Source organism: Callithrix jacchus, chromosome 10 (assembly GCF_049354715.1).
Source record: "Callithrix jacchus isolate 240 chromosome 10, calJac240_pri, whole genome shotgun sequence".
Taxonomy (NCBI): Eukaryota; Metazoa; Chordata; class Mammalia; order Primates; family Cebidae; genus Callithrix; species Callithrix jacchus.
This window is the reverse complement of record NC_133511.1, coordinates 108,486,319-108,509,105: the sequence shown is the minus strand read 5'-3', so window position 1 is coordinate 108,509,105 and position 22,787 is coordinate 108,486,319. Positions and strand designations below refer to the sequence as shown.

Below are 22,787 nucleotides of genomic sequence, written 5' to 3'. Positions count from 1 at the left end.
TCTTCAAGTATCACTTCTGCTCGATTCTCTTACTTCTACATCTCTGAGACCCTAATGAGATGTATGTTAGATCTGTGGAGTTTTTCCGTCCTGATTTTTACGCTCTTATCAATCCCCATACTCACTTATTTTCTCTGTGGTCCTGTCTGCCTATTTTTCTAGTTCACCAATTCTGGACTGTGCTCTGTTCAATCTGGTATTAAACCCATTCAAAGGGTTTTCATTACTGTATTTTTAAGTTCTAGAATGCTGATCTGATTTTTAAAATAGTTTCTAGTTCTCTGGTGAAAAGGTATTTCTTTTCATCTATTCATCTTTTCCTTTATTTTTGTGAACATATTAATTGTAATTATCTTAAAGTCCTTGTCTACTAACTATAATATCTCTATTATCTGTAAATCTGCTCCTATTGTCTGCACTATGCTTTGTTGTCAACCATACATTCTTGCTTCTTTGCATATCTAGTATTTTTTTCTAAAAACTGTATTCTGGTCTTTGTGTATAAAGGAACCACAGAGGCTCCAGCTATTATATTTCATCAGGGCAGTTTTTCCCTTCATTCTATTAAGCAAAGAAGTTGTAGGACTGATCAACTCATTCCTGCCTGATAATGAATTAGGTTGAGGCATGCAGTTTAGCAAGACTCAACTGAATCTGACTCAGTTCAGTCAGAATCCCTTGAGTGCCACCACTGAGGAACAAGAATGACATCAGGTGTCTGTCTCCTCAGCCCTAAAGACTTTTTCCTGTTAGAGGTCTCCAGCTTACTTCAGTCTCCCATCCAAATAGCATCAAGACAAAAGTCCTGAGGGGAAAAATCAGCCGTATGCTTCTGTCTGGCTCTGCCACCCAGCATCTCCTTATTTCCTAAGCAGTGTGAGACGGAGAGACTTCACTTTACCTTTCCTAAGTTTTGAGCCTGATCTCCCAGACTCCTGTGTGGCCTTAGTTCTCATCAAATGCTCCTTGGAAAACAACTGGTCATGTGTTTGATTTCTAATCTGTTAATTCCACTTTGAACAACTGCTAAAAGCTTTAATTTTGCTCTTTCCTCAGTAATGGCTTTCTCCCTAGGTTAAAGCCAGTTCTTAGCTCATACCTGGAATCAACAAATGCTGGGGCATGAAGTAGGCGGGAGACACAGCTGGCAATCATCAGCTCACTTTGGAAAAGTTCTTCTCTCACTAGCAATTTAGTTCTTTCATATTTTGTTGCTTGCCTAGTTCTGTGATAGCTTTAAAAACATGATTTTAGAAGTTTATCTGGTTCATTCAAGTTATTGTAATGCACTGACCTGCCTTGACCTACTATACATCCGAACTGGAGTATTACTTTTACATGTGTGTTAACTTTTCATGTTATGTGACTACACTCTCTTATTCTTTGTAGCTGCTTTTCCATGGATTCTTTTGGGTTTTCCAGACATACGATTTTATTAGATACAGTAGGTGGTCTGAATGCCTTTGTTTCCTTTGTCTATATTAATACATTCAAACTCATGTTGAGTAGTAGGAGATATAGTGGACATTCTTGGCTAGTTCTCGACTTGAGTAGAAAAGCATCTAGAAAGCACCTAGTAAGGTCCTGGCTTTTCTGCTAAGTGATGTGTGTGTGTTATTTTGTGTAAAAAAAAGTATCAATTCTTAGAGTTCTTAGAGTCCCCTGCCTTTTGAATTTTATTTTGGTGATCTCCTTTTCCTTTATTAGGTTAGTTAATGACATATCTATTTCACTGATATATGCCTCAAACTCAGCTTTTGGATTCATTATTTCTACTGCTTTTCTGTATAATTAATGCATCTTTTTTCTTTGTTAATTCTTTGCTTTGTTTTAGTTTGGTTTATTTTTCATCCTGGTTTTGGGTGTTTAATTCATATTTTTTCTTCTCATTTTTCACTTTTACCGATTCAGGTACTAAATGCTACGAAAATTTCTCTGAAAACTGTTTTAAATCTGTTCTACAGACTTATTTTGTTTTCATTTATCTTTAAGAAATTCTAAGTTTTATTTTATATTTTCCCTTTGACTCAGTAGCTGTTTAAATGATGTTTTAGAATTTCCGGATAGGTGGGATTTTTATATTGTTTTATTTTTTGCATTCTGGTCAGAAACTGCTACTTTTATTTTCTTCCTTGGAATTTGTTCATTGCTCTAATTTTCACGAATGAATATTCTATGCTCGAATGACAAAAAGATGTATTTTTTACTATCAAAGTTCAGAGTTTGATATATCTAATTATATCTACCTTACTGATTATGCTATTTGGTCTTTTATATTCTTATTATTTGTTTGGTCTGGTATTATGGGGTATATTTTAATCTGTTTCTCTGAATCTCCCTTAGTTTCTGCTTTATGACCTTTGTTTCTGTGTTACTAGGTACATAAATATTAATAATTATTATAAGTTTATTATAAAATGTGGTCTTTAACATTATAAAGTATATTTCTTTGTCTCATCAGGCTTTTTGATCTAAGTTTTTCCTTGTTAGGTATGGAGATCATACACTTTGCTCTCTTATTTGTATTTGCCTTGTAAGCCTTATCCATTCTTTTATTTTTACTTTAAATCTTATTAAATTTTATTTGGATGTTTCTTGAATATAGCATAATGTTTGGTTATGCTTTGTTAACCAATCTGAAAATCCTATTTTTTTTATGGTTAAGGTAAGCACATTTGCAATTACAGATATAATTAATATGTTTGCCCTTGGTCCTTTGAGTACATCTGGTTAATGTGTGTACATGTGTATTCTTTTACTATATTGTCTATCTTATTTGCATACTGTCTCTTTTCAGGTTATTTTTTGGTATTTAGGAAGGCTTGTACTGTATCTGTACAGTCAGGCCTTTATATAATACCATTACTCTTGCTTCGTCCACCCTTTTCTGGGGCTGTATTCTATGGGTTCCCAACACTATGGAAATTATCTGATAACCTTTTCTTACATTTCTACCTTTCCTCCCCACCAGCACTTGATTTGAAGTACCATTCTTCAGTTCCCAATTGGTACATATTAAGTAATCAGTGAGTTTATTTTACCTTTCACATTTCTCCCATTTTCTCACCATTTTTTAATAATTGTACTATACATACATTTTCAGAGCCCAAACAATCCCCAACTTAGGATTTTTCAACTTTATGATGGTGTGAAAGCAACAGGCATAGAGTAAAAAGCAGTACAACACTCTCTTGAGCTGCAGCTGCCTGTCACCTCCATGATCACAAGGGGAAACAGCTGATCTCTATAATATACTATGCTACCCAACTGTAGGCTAATGTACGTGCTCTGAACACGTTTAAGAAAGGCTAGGCTAAGCTGTGATATTTGGTAGGTTAGGTGCATTAAATACATTTTGACCTATGGTATTTTCGACTTAACAATGGGTTTACCAGATGGAACACCATCGTAAGCTGGGGAGCTTCCATATATACCACTACATACGATACTGTCTTGCCTCTCCTAGAGCCATTATTCAGTCTTGGTTCTATAGACAAATCTATAATGCTTAATGCTAGTCCCTTATACCAATGCTGCTCTGGTCATTTTGGCTGTCTGAAGCTCATCTCTAGACAGTCTTCTCAAGAAGGGGCTCATGGAAACAATATTTGTTGCATGTTAATGACAATTTTTCTGTGGACTCTATGTTGATGGTCAGTTTGGTAGCACATAAAATGCTTGGCTCATATTCTTTTTTCTTTAAGTGCCCTAAATATGTTACTCCATTGTTTTCTGGAATCAAGAGTTGCTGTTGAAAAATCTGATTATATACACTACATATATATAACATAATATATATAAATATATATATTATTATACATATTATATATTGTTATATATGTTATATTATATATTATGTATAATACATATTATATATAACACCTAGTATTATATATTATGTATTATATATAATACTAGGTATTATAATACTAGGTATTATATATAATACATAATATATATATATTTATTTATTTTTTTTCCAAGATGGAGTCTCACTCTGTGAGACTTTCTTTTAAAAACGGAGTAATTTTGCTTGAATAAGCATTGCTATTGGCTGTTCTGGATCAGTTTTCTATGGCACACAGTGCCTCCTTTTAACAAAATATATTTTAAAGAAATAGAATAAGACTCAAATCTTATTTATTTGAATCTAGAGCTTAAAATATGTTCCTCTCTAACATATTATCTTCAATTTTTATTTAACTCTCTATTTTATTTTAGTCACTCATCACTTCTGTCCTGTATGTCCCTTTCTGTGTTTGTGCTATGTTCTTCTTTCTGCTCCCTCCAATTTTGTCACCATTTCTGTGACAAAATTTTTCTACTATGGCCTTTTTGGCCTGGTACTCAAGTTTAATATATTTCAGTTTTCTATCTCCTGTTTTGATATCCCTTCCTAATCTTTCTCCTGTTTGTATATTTTTGCTTTGTAGTCTTTATTTATAAAGGCAACTGTTCAATATAATTTTTTAAAAAATTGAGACAGGGTCTCACTCTGTTGCCCAGGCTGGAGTGTAGTGGCTCACTGTAGCCTCGAATTCCTGGGCTTAAGCAATCTTCTCACTTCAACCTCCCAAGTAGCTGAGACTACAGGTATGCGTGAGCATGCCTGGCTAATTTTTTATTTCTTTGTAGATACTGTGTGTCAATACATTGCCCAGGCTGGCTCAAACTCCTGGGCTCAAATAATCCTCCTGCCTTGTCCATCAAAGTGCTGAGATTACCGACATGAGCTATGGTGCCTGGCCTAATATTTTAACTCAAGGAGAAAAGTTTTAGTCTGAATTATAATGTGTTCCATGACAGTATTTTTCCTGCTGTGTAGTCTTGGTAAGTTTTGCTGCTTTTTCCTATGGTTTTCTTTTATTGATCGATTGACCCAGGACAGAGTGCAGTGGCAAGACTTCGGCTCACTGCAACCTCTGCCTCCCGGGTTCAAGCCGATTCTCCTGCCTCAGCCTCCCAAAGTGCTGGGATTACAGGTGTGAGCCACCGTGCCCGGCCAGTTTTCTTTTATTTTTATATCAGTGCTGGGTCTGCTCTGTTTATTACTCAGGATTTTCCTGGTTGGGCTACTTGTAGAAAGTTCCTTCAGGTAGGAGAATTTTGCTGATGTTTTCTGAAATTGCTAACCCTGCCTCACTTCTGCTACAATTAATCTTGTGTGGATTACAACCACTTTTGGCAATCCTTACTTTTTTGGAGTGTGGCAATCATGTGTTTGCTCTAGTTTCATTTTTTTTTTTGAGATGGGGTTTCGCTCTTGTTACCCAGGCTGGAGTGCAATGGCGCGATCTCGGCTCACCGCAACCTCCGCCTCCTGGGTTCAGGCAATTCTCCTGCCTCAGCCTCCCGACTAGCTGGGATTACAGGCGTGTGCCACCATGCCCAGCTAATTTTTTGTATTTTGAGTAGAGACGGGGTTTCACCATGTTGACCAGGATGTTCTCCATCTCTTGACCTCGTGATCCACCCGCCTTGGCCTCCCAAAGTGCTGGGATTACAGGCTTGAGCTACCGCGCCCGGCCGCTCTAGTTTCATTACAACTGGAGTCTGCTGATGATTTTTCCATGTGTGGTATCCAGAGGATGAAGGAAGTTGCTATCTCACAATGTCACATTCACACCTGAAGTTGGGTTGATTCTTTGAATAACTATCTTAATATTCCACAGTAATAGAGAGATTCTTAGCCATAAGGTAATAAAATTAAATTTAAAAAACCCCCCTCTTTACACAAATATCACACAGAAGTAGGCATCTTAGAACCTCTCAATGATATTTTCTGTAGGCTCTATGAAAATGCAATTTGGCAAATATTTTGTTTCATGATTTCAAGAGGAAAGATATTTCAAAGTGTGTTTCCCATCCATCATTCAAAATACCAAACATTCTTCACCATCAGAATATCTGACTTATTTCATATACCTAGATTCCATGGTTTCCAATACTACCACCTCTATACACACATACTGGAGTAAAGAAAAGAAATCTGACTAGGCAAGTTTCACCACAGAAGGCAGGCAAAGAGACAGAAAAGAATACTATCCAAGTGATGGGAAAGTGACTGAAAGGTTCTGAGGGGAGTTACTTCACATTATCCTTTTAGCCACCAAGTGCTAATAAGTAACTAACAGAAGAGGTTAGAGCTACTTAAGAGCAAGTAAGCCAGAAAAGAGGTTAAAAGGAGGGCAATTGTTTCCAGCTTTTCTGTGGGGTGACTTACCTTTTCCAAAACTTTGGCAATTCGGGTGCCAATTTGTTCAAGTGACTGTTGTGGATATTGGTCTTTGCCAAGATTTTGCAATACCTGGAAGGGAGGAAGACGGTAGATTAGAAGAATGAAAACGAGGCAGGATGTGGATGATACTGCTAATGCTGAGTTGGGCACTGTACCACAGAGGCAAACTTTTTCTGGGCTACATGTTGTGGTCCTATTAGTAAGGTAATCTATGAAAGAAACATGTAAGGCTGTTTTATCAGCCCCTCAGCCCTACTACATTTAACAAAAATTACAGAATGTAAATCACATTCATTATAGCAACATTAGAACACATAGTAAATGAAATAAACTATGTGTAATTTTGTCACCCAGACATGTAAAGATGTATATAGAGCTGTATTAACAACCACTTTTGCCGGGCGCGGTGGCTCACACTTGTAATCCCAGCACTTTGGGAGGCTGAGGCGGGTGAATCACAAGGTCAAGAGATTGAGACCATCCTGGTTAACATGGTTTCTACTAAAAACGCAAAAAATTAGCTGGGCATGGTGGCGTGTGCCTGTAATCCCAGCTACTCAGGAGGCTGAGGCAGTAGAATTGCCTGAACCCAGGAGGCAGAGGTTGCGGTGAGCCAAGATCGTGCCATTGCACTCCAGCCTGGGCAACAACAGCAAAACTCTGTCTCAAAAAAACCAAAAAACAAAAAAAACCCAACCACTTTTAATACCTTTATATAAATCTTTCAGATAGTTTTCTATGTACATTCTTTCTCACAAAATATTGAATTACACTGTATACTGTTACCTATGTTTTCACATTATATATTGTGAAAATTTACTCATGTCAAAAATAATATTTCTACGTATATTTTCTAACATACTATCTTACATCTATACCAAAATTTATTTAACCGATCCTCGAATGTTGGAAACTTGTGACATGTTTTCCCAATTCTTCTAGGTATACACTTTGCTAAGGTATATACTGGGTCTGCCTTCCTTTCCTTCCTTCTTAAAAATGTCAACAGGAGAATTAACTGCCCCAAATATTTTTCTCAAGAGTCTGTATCTGATGACAAGGCAGCACTAATCCCCTTGAGGGGTAAATCAGAATTAAAATTTCATAGTCATAAAGAAATAAAAGAATAATAAGCTCAGTCCCAGGGCCTGAAAGAAATCAGACTTAGCCCAAATCCACCTAGATGATGCCTAACTGAAAAAAGGCCCTATTTTTTTTCAAAAGTCCTGGTCACCTGTGCTTTCCACTATCAATTTGCATCCTAACTGTGAGGCTAAAAAACAGCCTGAACAAAACGAAGCACTCACCTCTGTTAACTGACTCTCTCCCGTGTAGTGCAGGCTGGCTCGGTTGGAAACCCCATGCAAGTGGTCCAGGGTATGCATACTGGTGGGGAGATTGCCATTGCAAAGAGGCTCCATTGCTGGCTGCTGTATAGGGGTGGCAAAGTCTATGTGTTCTGTGATGCTGAAAAATGGAGATTACATTAGCTATGGGAAATTTCTGAATGGGTGGGAAGAGAAGAGAAACAGCATCAACAATCAGCTCATCATAGCTTCAACATGCTATTCCCTGGTTTTAAACGATTTAAGTTTTCTTCTAGAATTTCTTCTTCCAAGATATAAGTGGTGATAAATATCCACAACTGGCTATTATCTTTTATTTTATGCACAGCAGTACACTGCTCCCCACAGAAAAAGTTAACTAAAGCTCCAACAGTAAATTTTATACAAATACACCCACACATTGTATTTAGTTCTAAGACTTAAGTACTTCCTTTCATTTGCCCACCATATACAAGATAAATACTATAGACTATCATAGGCACCAATATGACAAATTGGCACTGCCATGTTTTACTTCCAGCTATTTAAAAATCTAAGCATTATTAGACAAACATTCACTCATTATTTATTTAGAGCCTGTTACATGTCAGATACAAGGACTATAATAATGAGCGACACATGGCTATCGTGTTCATTCTCTTGTGATTCATTTATTACACATGGTAAGTTATAAAAGGTAAAATATGGTGCAATGACACTATACTCCAGGAGGGTACATGTTGCCTCTGCACTGGTGGAGGAGGGAGGTAGCTAGTGAAGGATTCTGAGGTAAGATTTAAGTTGAGACCAGAAGGGTTAGTATGAATTAACCAGCTGAGAACCTGCAGCGAGAACAATGCCACAGGCAAAGGAGACACCATGTGTGACAGTCCTGGCAGGAGACAGGGCAAGAGAGAGGATGAAAAGATGGGCAGGGAGCAGATCAAGAAAGGTTTTATGGTCCACGTTAAATAGCAGTAAGAAGTTCCTAGAAGAATTCCGAGGACCATGAAGAGAACGGATTGAACAGAGGAAGAAGACCAGCTAGGAGGTACTGGATGAACCCATGTAGGGATAGTGGTGCTCTGGTTTGAGGAGGCAGCAATGGAGATGGAGAAAAGTAGATGGTTTTGAAAAATACTCTGGGAGTAAAAGTGACATGAATTGGTAACAGGCTGAATTTGAAGAGCAAGGAAGGAAAATTGTTAAGTTATGATAACTCCCAGGCTTTTTTTGGCTTAAGCACTGCTGGAGCTATTTACTAAAAATAGGAAAAGAAAAAACAAACAAAGCAATAATTTTTTAATATGGAGAGTGGGCAAGAAAATTTTTTAATATGGAGAGTGAGCATGAGGTGCTGAGAGCAATCTAGACAGACAGGTCAGGGAGACAGGCAAATGAGTTGAAAGCATTGTAAAAAGGTCTGGTCTAGAGATTCAAGTTTGGGAGCCGTTAGTACATCTGTGTTGACTGGGATTTTGGGAGTAGATCAGTCTGACTAGAAGTGATTACAAAATAAGAAGGCTTAGTGCTAAATCCTGGGAAACTCTAATACTTAAAAGGTAGAAAAGGGGTCAGCAAAAGAGAATGAGTATTCAGTGAGAAAAAAGCAGTTATCAGAGGCACCTACCTCAGTCTCAGTCTCAGTAGGTGTTTACAAATCTGAATTTGCTCTGGCTCCCTTACAACTGCATGGTATTCATGAGAAACCATGGGTTTTGTGCTTCAATAAAGAGGGATCCAGTCTTCGATTCAAACTAAGCAAGTTATACATGGCTGCTAGATAGCTTACAAAGGGCAGATGAAGGCACCAAGAAGGTGGGTACACTCACTGCTTTGCTACAATGGGTTGGGTCCACCCGGGGGCCATGCTCAACATGGTCATCCTTTGAATGATGAGCTCTAGAAAGGGTGACTCTTCTACTAAGCTGCTGACTAAGAGGGCATCCCTAAAGTCAGCTGGGTTCAATGAAACTCAAATGCCATAAAGGAGGGAGAGGCTTAACATACTTACTCAATGTTTTTTGAAGAAACTGCAAGCCAGGTACTCACGATGGCAGTCAGCTCTACCCAGCGGAGTTTGAGGCATTCGTCTGGGCTGGGCCATCCCAGACTCTGGTAGTCACGTTTTTTTCCTAAAAGAAAAGCACGCCATGAATCCAGTCAATTGCAAAGGAACAGAACCCAAAGTCCCTTATGCCATAGTGATTACTTCACCCAGATTGGTGTATTTGAAGGTGCTAGTCATTCTTCTAGTCTTTAGACTTTCCCCCATCTATGGTCTAATTAAAATCTTGTTACTTCATCCACAGGAATTAAGATCATCTCTGAGTAAAGCCTTATTCTCAAAGACAGATGGAGAAGTTAGAATATATGAGTCCTTTGTTGGATGTAAGACTGAGCAACATGAAATAAGGGTTAAGGTATTCTTCAATGCCAACATTCTTATCAAACTTAATTTTTACCCTTCTATATTTTGATTTTATAAAGACAACTCCAACTTAGTAGAAACATGTATCTCTAAAGCAGGGTTTCTCAACCTGGTATTAGTGACATTTTGGGCTGGGTAATTTTTTGACAGACTTGTCCTGTGCAATGGAGGGTATTTAGCACCATCTTTGACCTCCACCCACTGGATGTTGGTAGCACCGTTCCCCAACAACCAAAAAGTGTCTCCACATATTGCCAAATGTCCCCTGGGGGGCAAAATCACCCCCATTAGAGAGAACCACTGCTTTAAAGAGCAGCAGGGAATAATGATGCTAACGAAAGATTATCATCTCCCCCCTGCCCCCGCCACAACACTACAGTCCAAGAACCAGACTGGTTATCATCTATTTAAAGAGCACTTCCTGTATGTTCAGATCCCATGCTAAGTGCTTTGCATCCTTAACCTTATGAGGTAGATTTTTTTGCCATTTTTCTTTTTTTCAGTTAGAGACAGCACTTTGCTTTCTTGCCCAGAGTGCAGTGGCATGATACTAGCTTTCTGTAGCCTTAACCTCCTGGGCTCAAGTGATATTCCCAGGTTGGCCTCCCAAAGTACTGGGATTATAGACGTGAGCCACTGCATCTGGCCTGAAGTAGGTTTTAACCCTCACTTCTGAGTACACAGAGACTCAGAGAGACTGGGTGACTTGCCCAGGGTCACCTGTCTAGCAGGTGGCAGAGCTGGGATCCAGATCCAAGTCTGCTTGACTCTAACGTGTATGTTCCCAATCAACAAGCTATTTAAAGCTACAAAAAATTTTAAAACTCTGTTTATTAATATCCTTCGTAGGTACTACTTTTTGGGTCTGGGCCCTTTACTTACACCAAATCCCCAAGAAAAGAGCAGAACTGTCTTGTCTGGGAAGGGTTTTTCCGAAGGAGTTATAATGGAATAGGCAGGAAGGAGAACTTTAGTTCTGTATAGCACTTTTTATATTATAGTAATTTACCAACAGTAGAAAACTGTTTGAGGTACAGGCAGGGGTTTAGATTGAGATTTTAACAAAACAGAAAGGAAAAGTTTGAAAGAGTTTCAAATTGATTCTGTTTAAATTAATAACTTAAATAAGCCATAATTTTCACAAAAAATCTTATTTTTCTTTTACATTTAATACTTTCATTTGAAAAATGTTTATTGAGCACTTGTTATAAGGGGCTAGGAACCATAAAAGACACTAAGGGGTACAGACAGGAATAAGACGGCCTGCTCTTGAGCTCACAGTCTAGTAAGGAAGGTAAACATAAACAGATCATTACAATACAATAGAAAAAGAGCTAGAGCGAAGGTGGAGAACAATTGCACAGAGGAAAGAGTAACTAATTCTGCCTGAAGGTAACAAGGGAGAGATGGCACTTGATTTTGAGGTTTAAGGATGAGTACTATTCTAGCACGGCAGAGGGGGCATAGGGCATTCCAGGCAGAGGGAACAGCATGTGCAAAGGCACTGAGGTAAAAAAACATGAGCATGGCTGGTTCAGAAAATGGTGTTGAAGGGTACACAGAGGCGGGTTGTAAAGGGTCTTGTACACCACACTAGGAAGTTTGAATTTTATCCTGTAGGCAATGGGAAGGCTTCAAGCCCACATCTCTCCATCTGGTTCACAAGGATATCATAAGAGGCTCTGTTAAATGCCTTGCTGAAATCCAGTTACATTATGTCTATGGCACTTTCCTGGTCTTCCAGTCTAGTAGCCCTAACCAAAAAAGGAAATGAAATTAGTTAAGCATTATTATTAGTCTTAGAAAATCTACAATGGCTCTTAATGATCTCCATTTTTCCCCCATGGGCTCACCAACTATTTAATACTTTGCTTTATAACTCTGTCAGGATTTACCATGAAGACGATTAGTTAGTAGTGAATAGAATCCAGACTTATTTGAAAATTGGGATTTTGAATCTCTCTAGTATTTCTGTCCTCTATGTTTTAGAGCTTTTCACTTTAATGCCAATAAGTGGTTCCATTATCTCATTTGCAAGTACATTTGAAGCCCTACTTGGGCCCACCAACTTAGTACATTTAAAACTGCTTAAGTGCTCTCATACCATCCCAGCCATATTCGGCTTTAATTTTCACTTTTATAAGAAATTTGCAGTTTTTTGTTTATAAAAGTAATAAAGGCTTATTATAAAATATTTAGAAAATGGAAAGGTCATACAGAATAAAATAAAAATCAACTATAGCTCTGTTAGCACCCAGAGATGACCATTTATAACATTTTGATGTATTTCCTCCTAGCTTTGTTTCTCTGTGCTTATTTATTATACCATATTTCATCAAATCTAAGATGCTAACAACTATAAGTATACATTGTTTTACAGGATTTAAAAAAAAAAACAGTGGCAATTATTATATAAGATACTATCAACTGTAATATGTATTCCAGTTTCAGAGATATTGAAATGTGGAAAAAATGTAGCAAGTTTACTACTTTACAAAGATTGAGGTATTCTCTACATTTGCTACTTGATAAATTGCTTTACTTACTGTATTACCAATATCTTGGCTGCATATTACGCAGCATAGGCGTGTTATGATTTATTTAGGCAATTACAACATTTAGATTGTTTATGATTTTTTTTATAAGTAATCCCATGATCAATATCTTTCTATGTATATCTATGGCACTTGTAAGATGATTTACTTAGGGTAAATTACTAGAAGTAGAATAACTGGTATATTTTTAAATTTCCTGATGCATCTAGTCAAACTCCTCCAAAATTCACTTCATTTAAATAAAGCGTGTATTACACGTTTAAAAACAATTTGATAATCAAAACTGGTATCTTACTGTTTATGCCTGCATTCTTTTGATTGCTAATGAGGTTGAACATCTTCCCTAGTGGCTGTGTGTGTGTGTGTGTGTGTGTATTTATATTGGTGAACTGCCTATGTACTCTGCACCTATTTTATTGAAATACTTTATGTTTCATACTGATTTGTAGGTGCTCTTTAAATGATATTGATGCCCTCTGCTTATCATATATTCTGCAAATATATATAAATAATTCACAAAAAATACTTTGCTTCAGTCCTTTGTCTCATTTTGTGGTGCTTTCCAATGTCAGAATTATTTTCTTTCTCTCTCTTTGCCTCAGAAAGTTCTTTCCACATGGAAAGAGCATGTAAATATTCACCTAGTTTTTCACGTTAAATCCACCGGAATTTTCATTTACATAATGCTTTAGAGTTTGAACTTGTTTTCATTGATACAGAAGACAGACTGGTTTCTTGTTCATGTTACCCCTTTATCATCTCATCTGAACGATTTCAAGTTACAAATACAACCTTTGTGAGACGAGACAATGACATCTAAAAGAATAAACTGGCCTATTAAACATTCAGTTTACCTTGTGGCCCAGGAGATGCCACCTTGGGGCCAGTGATCTCCAGGTTTGCTTGGTAACGATGCCCATTTTCTATCTGACTTGATTCTACTTTTTTCCCAGGAGTTTTCTTCTGATCTCCTTTGGGTTTCTTTACACGTTTGACCTGGAATGTAATCTGGGAAACAGAAACATGTTAGGGACAAATGAGACGAGCTATCAAATCTGTTGATGACTTGTGAATACTACTTTAAGAATAACCCAGTCCTGTGCTCAGGTTAAGTTACCTTCTTGAGTTTAATTCTTAAAGACCTAAATAGAAAATGGTTAGTGAAATGAACAAAATAACCTAGTCTTGAAGAATGTATAGAAGAAACTGAAAACAAAGATGTCTGAACTGGGCAGCTCCAAGTCTGCAGTTTTGACTCTGGCTTCACACCCATTTCCTCCTGCCTTCCAGAAGAGCCAGCAATACGTAAGTAACATGAAATGCTTCTTCCCAGTAAAATTCCCATGTGAAGGCTGTCCTGGAGTGTGCAGTAAAGTAGTGCCACATGTCCAACAGAAGCTTCCCACTTTGCATACTAGGGTGTTCTGAAAGACATGGGCTACAATTTTTTAAGAATTAAGTTGGCAAACTTACCCATTCTGTTGCTTCATCATCTTCACTTCTGCAGTCTCCATAGCAAGAGCTTTTGGCCACTCCATCCTGGGGACCTTTCTTCAGCACCCGTATTCCTTGTAAATCTAGACGCCGCCCTTTCATCTCCAGTGCACCCCCAAAGCCTTCCAAAGGCCATGCCTGTTGGAATTCATCCACCAAAGCTAGTATTTCTTCTGACATTTTTGTTTCATCTGAATTCTCCATCTCATCAGAACCATTGCTCTCCTCAACCACTGTACCTAAAATTCAAGGGCCAGCACGTTATTAAAAGGTACATAGTACTCATTCAGATTTTTGGGTGACTCCAACCCTGCTTTAGGAGAAACGTTTTAGGTCTGCTAAGAGGCACTTCTATAGCCTAATGTAATAAAAATACCATTCAACATCTTCAACGTTCATAATAAAATACCAACTTTGTCATCTAGCTTTTGCCAAAAGCCTGGCTGAGAACAGTGGCAGCTAGATGGCAGGCAGTCAGAGATTCTGTTATTAGTGAGCATGAGGAGAGGTATGTGATACACTATTTTTTTTTGAAAAAGATCCATTTGTCTACATACAACACATAGATGGTGAGGATGAAACTTATTATGTTATTTAATATGTGGAATTCTTCAAGGTGTATTCAAATATCTAGACATAGCTGTGTGTCCAGACCATACAGTTGGCTTAATCGCCTTAACTGAAAAATAATTTAAGGAAAACTATCCAATTTCTACATGGAGTCTCCCATTTTCACTAATGGCTGATAAAAAAAATAGCAATATACTATAATAATTTCTTTCTAAAATGATCACCAAGATATTATTTAGGTGGCTCAAGTCTCTTATATAAAGGCTCCATGGAAGACTCTCAGTGCAGTGGCCTACAAAAATTCTCTCCTGAGAACACGGTGTGTTTCCTTTATTATTCCATGAAGGCTACATAGCCCTCTGAGTTTACCTCTATGCTTAAATAACAAGGAAGTTTGGGCAAAATTAGCCTAAGTTTTTAAATACAATGCTTTCTTTTAAAAAATTCTTCACTACTTAACTTTTCCTGTTTATTCTGAATTAATGGCTGCATGTTACAGTGCACGTTCCATGAAAGCCATTTCTAATCCCTTAGCAAGTAGACAGGTTACAAGAACAAATAACAAAATGTCTCCTTCTGTAACACGTACCCACAGGAAAACCTAAGGGCTCTGGGTTGATACCTCACAAAATGCCAGTTTCATTATTCTAGTACAATAATCTTCAGCTGGTAATTCTGGCTTGTTCAGGGATTTAGAACGTGGTATTATAGCCACACATCCCATCATGAAGTTCTGGTCAATGAGCAACTGCATATACCACAGCGGTGCCATAAAAGTGTAACACTGTATTCTTCCTGTACCTTCTCTGCATTTAGATATGTTTAGAGACACAAATATTTACCATTGTGTTACACCTGCCTACAGTATTTCAGTACGTAAACATGCTGCAGAGGTTTGTAGTCTAGAGGCTATATAACATAACATGGGAGTGCAGTAGGCTACTCCACCTAGCTTTGTGTAAGTAAGTACGGTACACTGCATGATGTTCCCACAATGGCAAAATCACCCAAGGACGCATTTCTCAGAACCTATCCCTGTTGTTAAGCAACACATTGGAAAAAATCATGCTGTTTAGCTACAAAGAGTTCTGCAAACCCAGCAACCCAAGGTTATTGCTTCCCTGTGCTCCTGCCATATGGTAATATATATCATTATTTAAAAATTCTGAGAGAGGGGGTTTTCATTAATGGAAACTGATATTCAAATAAAGAGAGAACGTGGAGCTTGCCGCAGGTTTCTACTGTTGGCTTTTCTAAAGGCTGCTGGGTTGAGGCGAAAGCAATTCCTAAGAAACAACACTAAATACGTACATATTTTTCTATTTTCTCCTCACGGGTGAGGAATAAGTAGATCATAAGTATGCTCTGAGTTAGCAAAAAATAAACTAAACTTTATTGACAGCCCACTATGTGTCTATCTCTGTGCTGAAAGCTGTAGTTGGGAACAAAAAAAAGGACAGTTTCTAATCTTAATTAAATATAATCAAGTTGGAGACAGAAAACTACACACATGAAATAAAAGAAAACAATTCTTTTTCTAGAGGAAAAAAATATTTGCATTTAATAACAAAATGCTTCTCAGAGAAAGGCAGACTACCTGAGTCAGGATTTAGACAGAGTAGACGGCCAGGGACGACACTCCCTAGAGTGACTATTTTTCTTTTTTGAGACAGTCTTGTTCTGTTGCCCAGGCTGGAATGGTGTAGTGCAGTTGCACTAGCTCGGCTCATTAAAACCTCTGCCTCCCAGGCTCAAGTGATTCTCCTGTCTCAACATCCCAAGTAGCTGTGATTAGAGGCATGGGCCACCACACCCAGTTAATTTTTTTGTATTTTTGTAGAGATGGGGTTTTGCCATGTTGGCCAGGCTGGTCTTGAACTCCTGATCTCAGGTGATCTGCCTGCCTCAGTCTCTGAAAATGCTGGGATTCAGTTGTAAGCCACTGCACCAGGCCTTCCAGAGTGACACATTTTTTTAAAAAACTGTGCGCACAGACTCTTTGGTCCACACACATACATATAGCGATAGTAAAGGCACATGTGAAGGCACTACCAATTTCAAACTAATTAGAACAAAGAATGTATGCAGGGGATAGTAACAAATAAGATACTTAGGAAAGGTGGGTGATGTTACAAATGTGTGGGAAAGTCATGAAGAGGATTCACTGTAAAAGCAGCCTCTTGTTTCTTAAGCAGAATAACAGGATGAAGGCCATAATAATTACAGAGGTTAAGGTCTTAGAGTAGTAAATCAGTTGGTGTATTGGAATAGTGGTGTTGGACAAGGAAAGAGAAGACAGAAGACAAAGAGACCAATTAGAAAGGTATTTAAGAATCCTTGTAAGAGTTATAGAAAGTAGGTTGTCTTAGGGTAAAGGCAAAAGGAATTTTTAAAAAAGGGAGGGTAAAGAGGTAAACAAAGAAGTGTTAATAGAGAAAAACTAGTAATAGGATAGGCTCAAAGATGATTTCAAGATTTTTAAGTCTAATGTAAAAACCTAGGATTTTTATTATATGACTATAGGTTTAGAATCTGTGAATATGTAAACAGAATATTTATAAAGACAATGGAGTTAGGAAAGGGCAACAGGATAAACGGAACTGTAGACACTCGTTATTAATTCATAAAAATGTTTGTTGCGTATCTAACAATGTGCTAAGAGCTGGGTTCTAACAACCCACGAAACCTACAGTCTAGACAAGAATGGATGGAGGACTGTATCTTCAGACGTTGTCCTAGATAGGACATTGTCCTACACAACTGTCCTATACAGCTGAAAATACAGAATTCTGGTTAGGTGAAAGGTCTGGATTGTAGAGAGATCTTGGAAGGTTTCAAATTATGCTTGAAGTAAGAGGAATAAGTAAATCTTGGGCTTGCTGCTTGCAGGACAGATGGTATGATATAAACTGAAAACAGAGCCTATTTTTTCTTGATTTTCATTACCATGCACCATTTTCACACTGGGAAAAAGAAGAATAAATATTGTGAAATTGGAGAGAATGTGAGCATCCACAGTGAAGTTTATGTGAGTTCACATCCTTCATTGAGATGAAGCCTATCCCAGGGTAGTGTGAAGGTTTATAGTTGCATCTGAGCCATATTAGGTACTATCAAGAATCACAAGGACTAGAAGTGATAAGAGATGAAGCTATGGGCTGGGAACGGTGGCTCACGCCTGTACTCCCAGCACTTTGGGAGGCTGAGGTGGGTGGGCAGATCACCTGAGGTCAGCAGTTTGAGACCAGCCTGGCCAACATGGTGACACCCCATCTCTACTAAAAATACAAAACTTAGCTGGATGGTGTGGTGGATGCCTGTAATCCCAGCTACTTGGGAGGCTGAGGCAGGAGAATTGCTTGAATCTGGGAGGCAGAGGCTGCAGTGAGTGGAGATCACACCATTGCACTCCAGTCTGGGAAACAGAGGGAGAATCCATCTCAAAAAGGAAAAAAAAAAAAAAAAAAAGGATGAAGCTATGCATATGCAGTCCGGTTGTAAATAAAAAGAAGCTTGTAATGCTCCAAACACATCTGGAGATTCATATTTAAGTCTGGGTACCTCACTTTAAGAGATGTCCAAAGCAGAGAGCATTCACAGAAAATATACTTGGCAAAAGTACTCAAAACCATGTTAAATGAAGAGGAACCGAAGAAACCTAGGGGGATCCAGTGATATAGCCAGCTGATCTATTACACCAAAAATTTGCGCTTGAAAAATATTTTGTTGAAAAGATTTTGACAAATTCCAGGGAGATTACTTCAAAGACAGTGAAGAGACTGGATAATGTGATATAAGTTATTCAAGGAAGTGAAGACACTTAACTGAAGAGAAGCTAGAAACTAGAAATGAGAGGTCATGTTTTAGCTCAGTATTAGGAAAGACTTTTGGATCAGATAACCATGGAATGGGTTATCAAGAAAGAAACTGGGATCACCATACCTAGAGTAGAAACAGAAGCCAGTTAATGGCTATAGAGCTATGGGCTGGGAACGGTGGCTCACGCCTGTATTCCCAGCACTTTGGGAGGCTGAGGTGGGTGTCTCTGAGTAGTGTCTACTGAGAGAGAGTGGAATATCAGAAGCTGACTAACAGAAGGTGAGTATATGTGATAAGAAACAGCATTAACAATCTTGGAAGAGAAGTTTCAAGGAGTTTTAGGGAGCAGAGGATGGAAAGATGAGTGCTAGATTCAAAACAAGATAGAAGTAAACATAGCCATAAAAAGAAATAAAAGAACACAAATTCAAAGAGATGGACTGCAAAATCTGACTGAAAACTTCTTCCTCCAGAAAGTCTTGCAAGAGTAGTATCAGTGGGTACTAGAGTACTTAAGACTGTGGCTTCTGAAGGCAAGTAAGACGAATACTACCTTTAATAACAATACTGTAGAGGGAACATGTTCCTTTGTCTTACAAAAGAGAAAGAGTATTCTAAGGAATTAGACAAACTTGGTTCCAAATTAAGATTACCACCATAGGGCCTTAGGCAATTCTGAAGCAACTTATCTTCCTTTTTCAATGATTTACTCAATAAACTAGTAACATTAAGATGACTGATACAAAAACAAATCAGATTTGTTCTGGCAAAAGAAGACACTGAGGTGAAGAATGCTTTTACACTATAGCATGTCATCTGCCTCACCACCTAGGGGTCACCCTCATCATGCTACAATATGATTGTTAAAAGAAGAAAACAAATTCTTAAAAGCAGAGAAAAGCCTAAGCTTAAAGTGTGAGAGTTGATTTTTCCCCAGAACCACAGCTCAGGTCAAATCAACTTACTTTCAAGTCTAAGGGCATCTGAGTCCCTCCCTGAATTCGCAACAGAGAATACAGGGTCCTCCTCTGTTCCTCTCTCAGAGGGCTCTTCTTCAGCAGCATCCAGTGACTGTGAGTTGTCAAAATATTTCTGTTTGTCATGGCTGTTGTCCAGGGTTTTCTCATGACAATTACCTCAATGACAAGAGACACAGATATAGCACATTAGAAACATCTCTCTTGTGTTGTACTATAGTACAAGGTCCTAAAATATCAAGAGCAAAAATGTGACAATGCTAGTTTTTCAGCAGAACACACAAAACTCAGTGAGTTGCACCCAAAGCCAGATCATTACTGTAATTCAAGATTTTGCACTGAAGTTCAAGTTTCAGCTGTAAGCTATTGTTAAATATTTGGGAGGAGAAAAAAAAAAAACTATAACAACAAAGATCAAGTCCCAAGATCTTGTTCCATTCATAATGGCCATGAAATATTTTCTTGAGGATAGAAGTATCATCAAAAAGTTTTCCTTCTATTTGCCTTTTGAAAGTGAGAGATGACAGGTTAATACCTGGGTAAGTCTGAGATAGATAAATCATAGCAGAGAAAAACACTATTTTTGCATGATGGCTTAAAATAAGATATACTAAAAGATGATGAATTATTAAAAATGAAAAGCCAAAGAATTAAATGGCGATAATGCAGAAAATCAACACTTAAGATTGCAATATACCTTCTGGAAATGTTTTGCAATGTTTCTTTTGGAAAACAAGTTCTGGTCATGTCAATAAAAACAACTTGGCACATACAGTGGGAATGAGTCAAAGGGTTTTGATCCCATTATGAGTAGTGTGTTAATATGAACCAAAACCCCCACTATTCAGCTCTACCTGATGGTCACTCTCTGGGTAGGGAAGTATATTACCAGACAGTTGTATCTAATATGGCAGCAATCTGGCTGACATCTGTCCCTCCTTTGACTACCCATGGTTAGTTCTAACTGATCTGACAAGCTGAATGGGTGCCCTCTTTCCCCCTTGTGTTCCATGGACAATGTCAATGAAAATGCATTTTCAGTGCAGGAGCATAATTTTCCTGTTAGAGGATAATTCTTTGGTTAAGAGTGTATAAATAGCTGCTTACTTTAACCAGAACATTCAAACACACTCTAAAAGTTTATATTTTAGAGAATGTTGTCTCAAAGGTAGACTGGTTTGTCTGTCTGTCTGTCTGTCTATCCATCCATGCATCTGTATACGTCCACCAAAACAAGCTCTCTTTCTTGACTCATGCTCTCTTTTAGATTTCATAATTTAAGAAAGTACTTCTAATGCCATTTCCCTTACTGTGCCAAGAAAATGTAATGGACTCAAAACCTTTTCCAACTTAATGACTTTGGAGTAAGGGGACCACATGCTTAGAGAGTCACTTTCCATTTTCCACATTTACACTATTATACATTGGAATCCATTGTATTTAATAAGACTATGTTAGAAATTGAGGATTCTTTGTTTTAAGAGTTTTAGCTTTTAAGAAACTGACAACTTGGGAGACAGTAAATACAAGACAATCCTTGTGCCAAATAAGTGCTTCAGAGAATAAGCTTTGAGTAGTTAGAACTCAAATTTTGAAGAATAGGTAGGACTTATAAAAGGGGAACTACAGGAAATGGAAGAAATATTTTTTGAGTGCTTAATATTTTGTCCTCCACTTTACCTTCATAAAATCCATGTGTGTCTTCATTTTACAAATGAGGAAACTCATTCTCAGTAAAATAAAGTAACTTGCCTAAAGTCAAAAGTAAGTGGTAGATCTGAGATCTGGATTAGGTTGGCCTTATTATAAGGTTTCTGAGCTTCCTTCTGCTCAGTAGGGAAGGCAGCATTCTAGGCAAGGAAAAATAACGTGTTGGGCAAAGCAATAGGCATGGGAATTCTCATTTGTGTTGGGAGCGGTGAGAAGTACAACTTGATAAAGACTGAGTGCTGTGTGTGTGTGTGTGTGTGTGTGTGTGTGTGTGTGTATGCTTGCACGCATGTGCCCACGGAGGGCTAACGGGAAAGAAGCCATGAGTAATGGTAGTTGCTTTCTTTCTCCAGACTCTCCTATGACAGGACAGAGGTTGTTAGTTTGCCTCCACTTCTGTTTTCACCATCTGGTATGTGTAGTTAAGTCAGGGGAGCTAAACATAAAAGCATTAAAATAAAACAGAATAATGACATCAACCATCTCTGCACACACAACTGACTATAATTTATTATGAAGAACATCACATTTCTCGGAGATAATTCTTAATTGGGATATAAATAAGCATGACTATTAGAAGCAGAGAGGAAATAATGATGACGATGATGCTGATTAAAGCATTCTTCACGTTGACAAGGGTTGTGTAAACAGCATTGTAAAAGCAAAGGACAAGCCTTTAACACTGGAACCCAGTGAAATTCTATGTTTTCTGAAGTGGATTTCCTCCCTCAACATTTGATTCTCTTCTGTTTCTCTCCCACCCTCTGCCCACAGTAAAAATTTAATTGGTCTCATCTTTTTAAATTTCTGTAATACAAAAAAATACCTTGCAGATAATTTATAAAATGTTATGTGCACAAGGGACCCTGAAGCTAAAATTATTCCTTCTGCATGACCTCAAACTCAGACATCTTGAGTAAGCCATGTGCATTCTAAGAATGTCTTGCCGTCAAATTCAGGAAATTGGGGCCAACATCTCTCGGAGGGAGAGGAGAATAATCAGGGAGGAGAACATGAATAAAAAAAAGAGTAAGAGGTTTATGTTAGGGCATTTCTTGGAGATAGGCATCAAAATGATCACATAAAAGCTACATGCTTTAAGGTTAGAATTGTTAATACCAACTTTCTTACATGAATTGTTAAAAACAGACCAGTTTAGGGTTCTAATGTGATCTGCATTCGTAGCTTGGTGATAGTTTAATTGCCTAATTTAAAAAATTACTCCTTCCATTTTCTAAGGGTAAGTGAAGTACTTCAGAAAAATGTAAAATTTCTATTATTTAGACTATAGTATAGGTCTGCTCCACCTCAAAGCGGAACTAAAAAAAGTTGCCTTTGTGGAAAAATATTTCCTGTTTTCCTGCCAGAGGTAGGAATGATGCTCTCATTAAAGAAACACAGGAAAATATCGGAGAAGAAAAAATGGAAAGATACCTTGAAAGCAGCAAGTCATCTTCTACGCGTAAAACTATTATTTTTTGCTGACGCAAAAATGGGGAGATTCTATGACCTACACTAACCTTGAGAGGTATGATTTTTCTTTAAAGGTACAACATGATTTAAATAAAATGCTTTAGGTAACAAGGTCCCTGGTGAAAATGGAAAACACTTTTCTGTGTTTAATGCTCTGTTACTTGCTTGCAAAGCATTTAGCATCTAATTTAAACC

The 22,787-nt window shown here is 37.8% G+C and overlaps 1 protein-coding gene across 6 annotated transcripts in view; it reads right to left on the bottom strand.

The window, feature by feature from the left end:
• Window positions 1-22,787, bottom strand: part of TTC17 (tetratricopeptide repeat domain 17) — a 136,848-nt gene that overhangs the window by 34,497 nt on the left and 79,564 nt on the right. For 3 of the 6 annotated variants that reach the window (XM_009007961.5, XM_002755198.7, XM_017978031.4), the window contains 6 exons: window positions 19,398-19,568; window positions 14,023-14,282; window positions 13,404-13,557; window positions 9,578-9,698; window positions 7,546-7,705; window positions 6,224-6,307 (listed from right to left, as the gene is read on the bottom strand). In XM_009007961.5, coding sequence (XP_009006209.1) covers window positions 6,224-6,307; window positions 7,546-7,705; window positions 9,578-9,698; window positions 13,404-13,557; window positions 14,023-14,282; window positions 19,398-19,568 — 950 coding nt within the window. Of the gene's footprint in view, window positions 1-6,223; window positions 6,308-7,545; window positions 7,706-9,577; window positions 11,749-13,403; window positions 13,558-14,022; window positions 14,283-19,397; window positions 19,569-22,787 lie in introns of all 6 variants that reach the window. The other 3 variants (XR_013523391.1, XR_013523392.1, XM_002755197.6) reach the window with 2 other exon arrangements.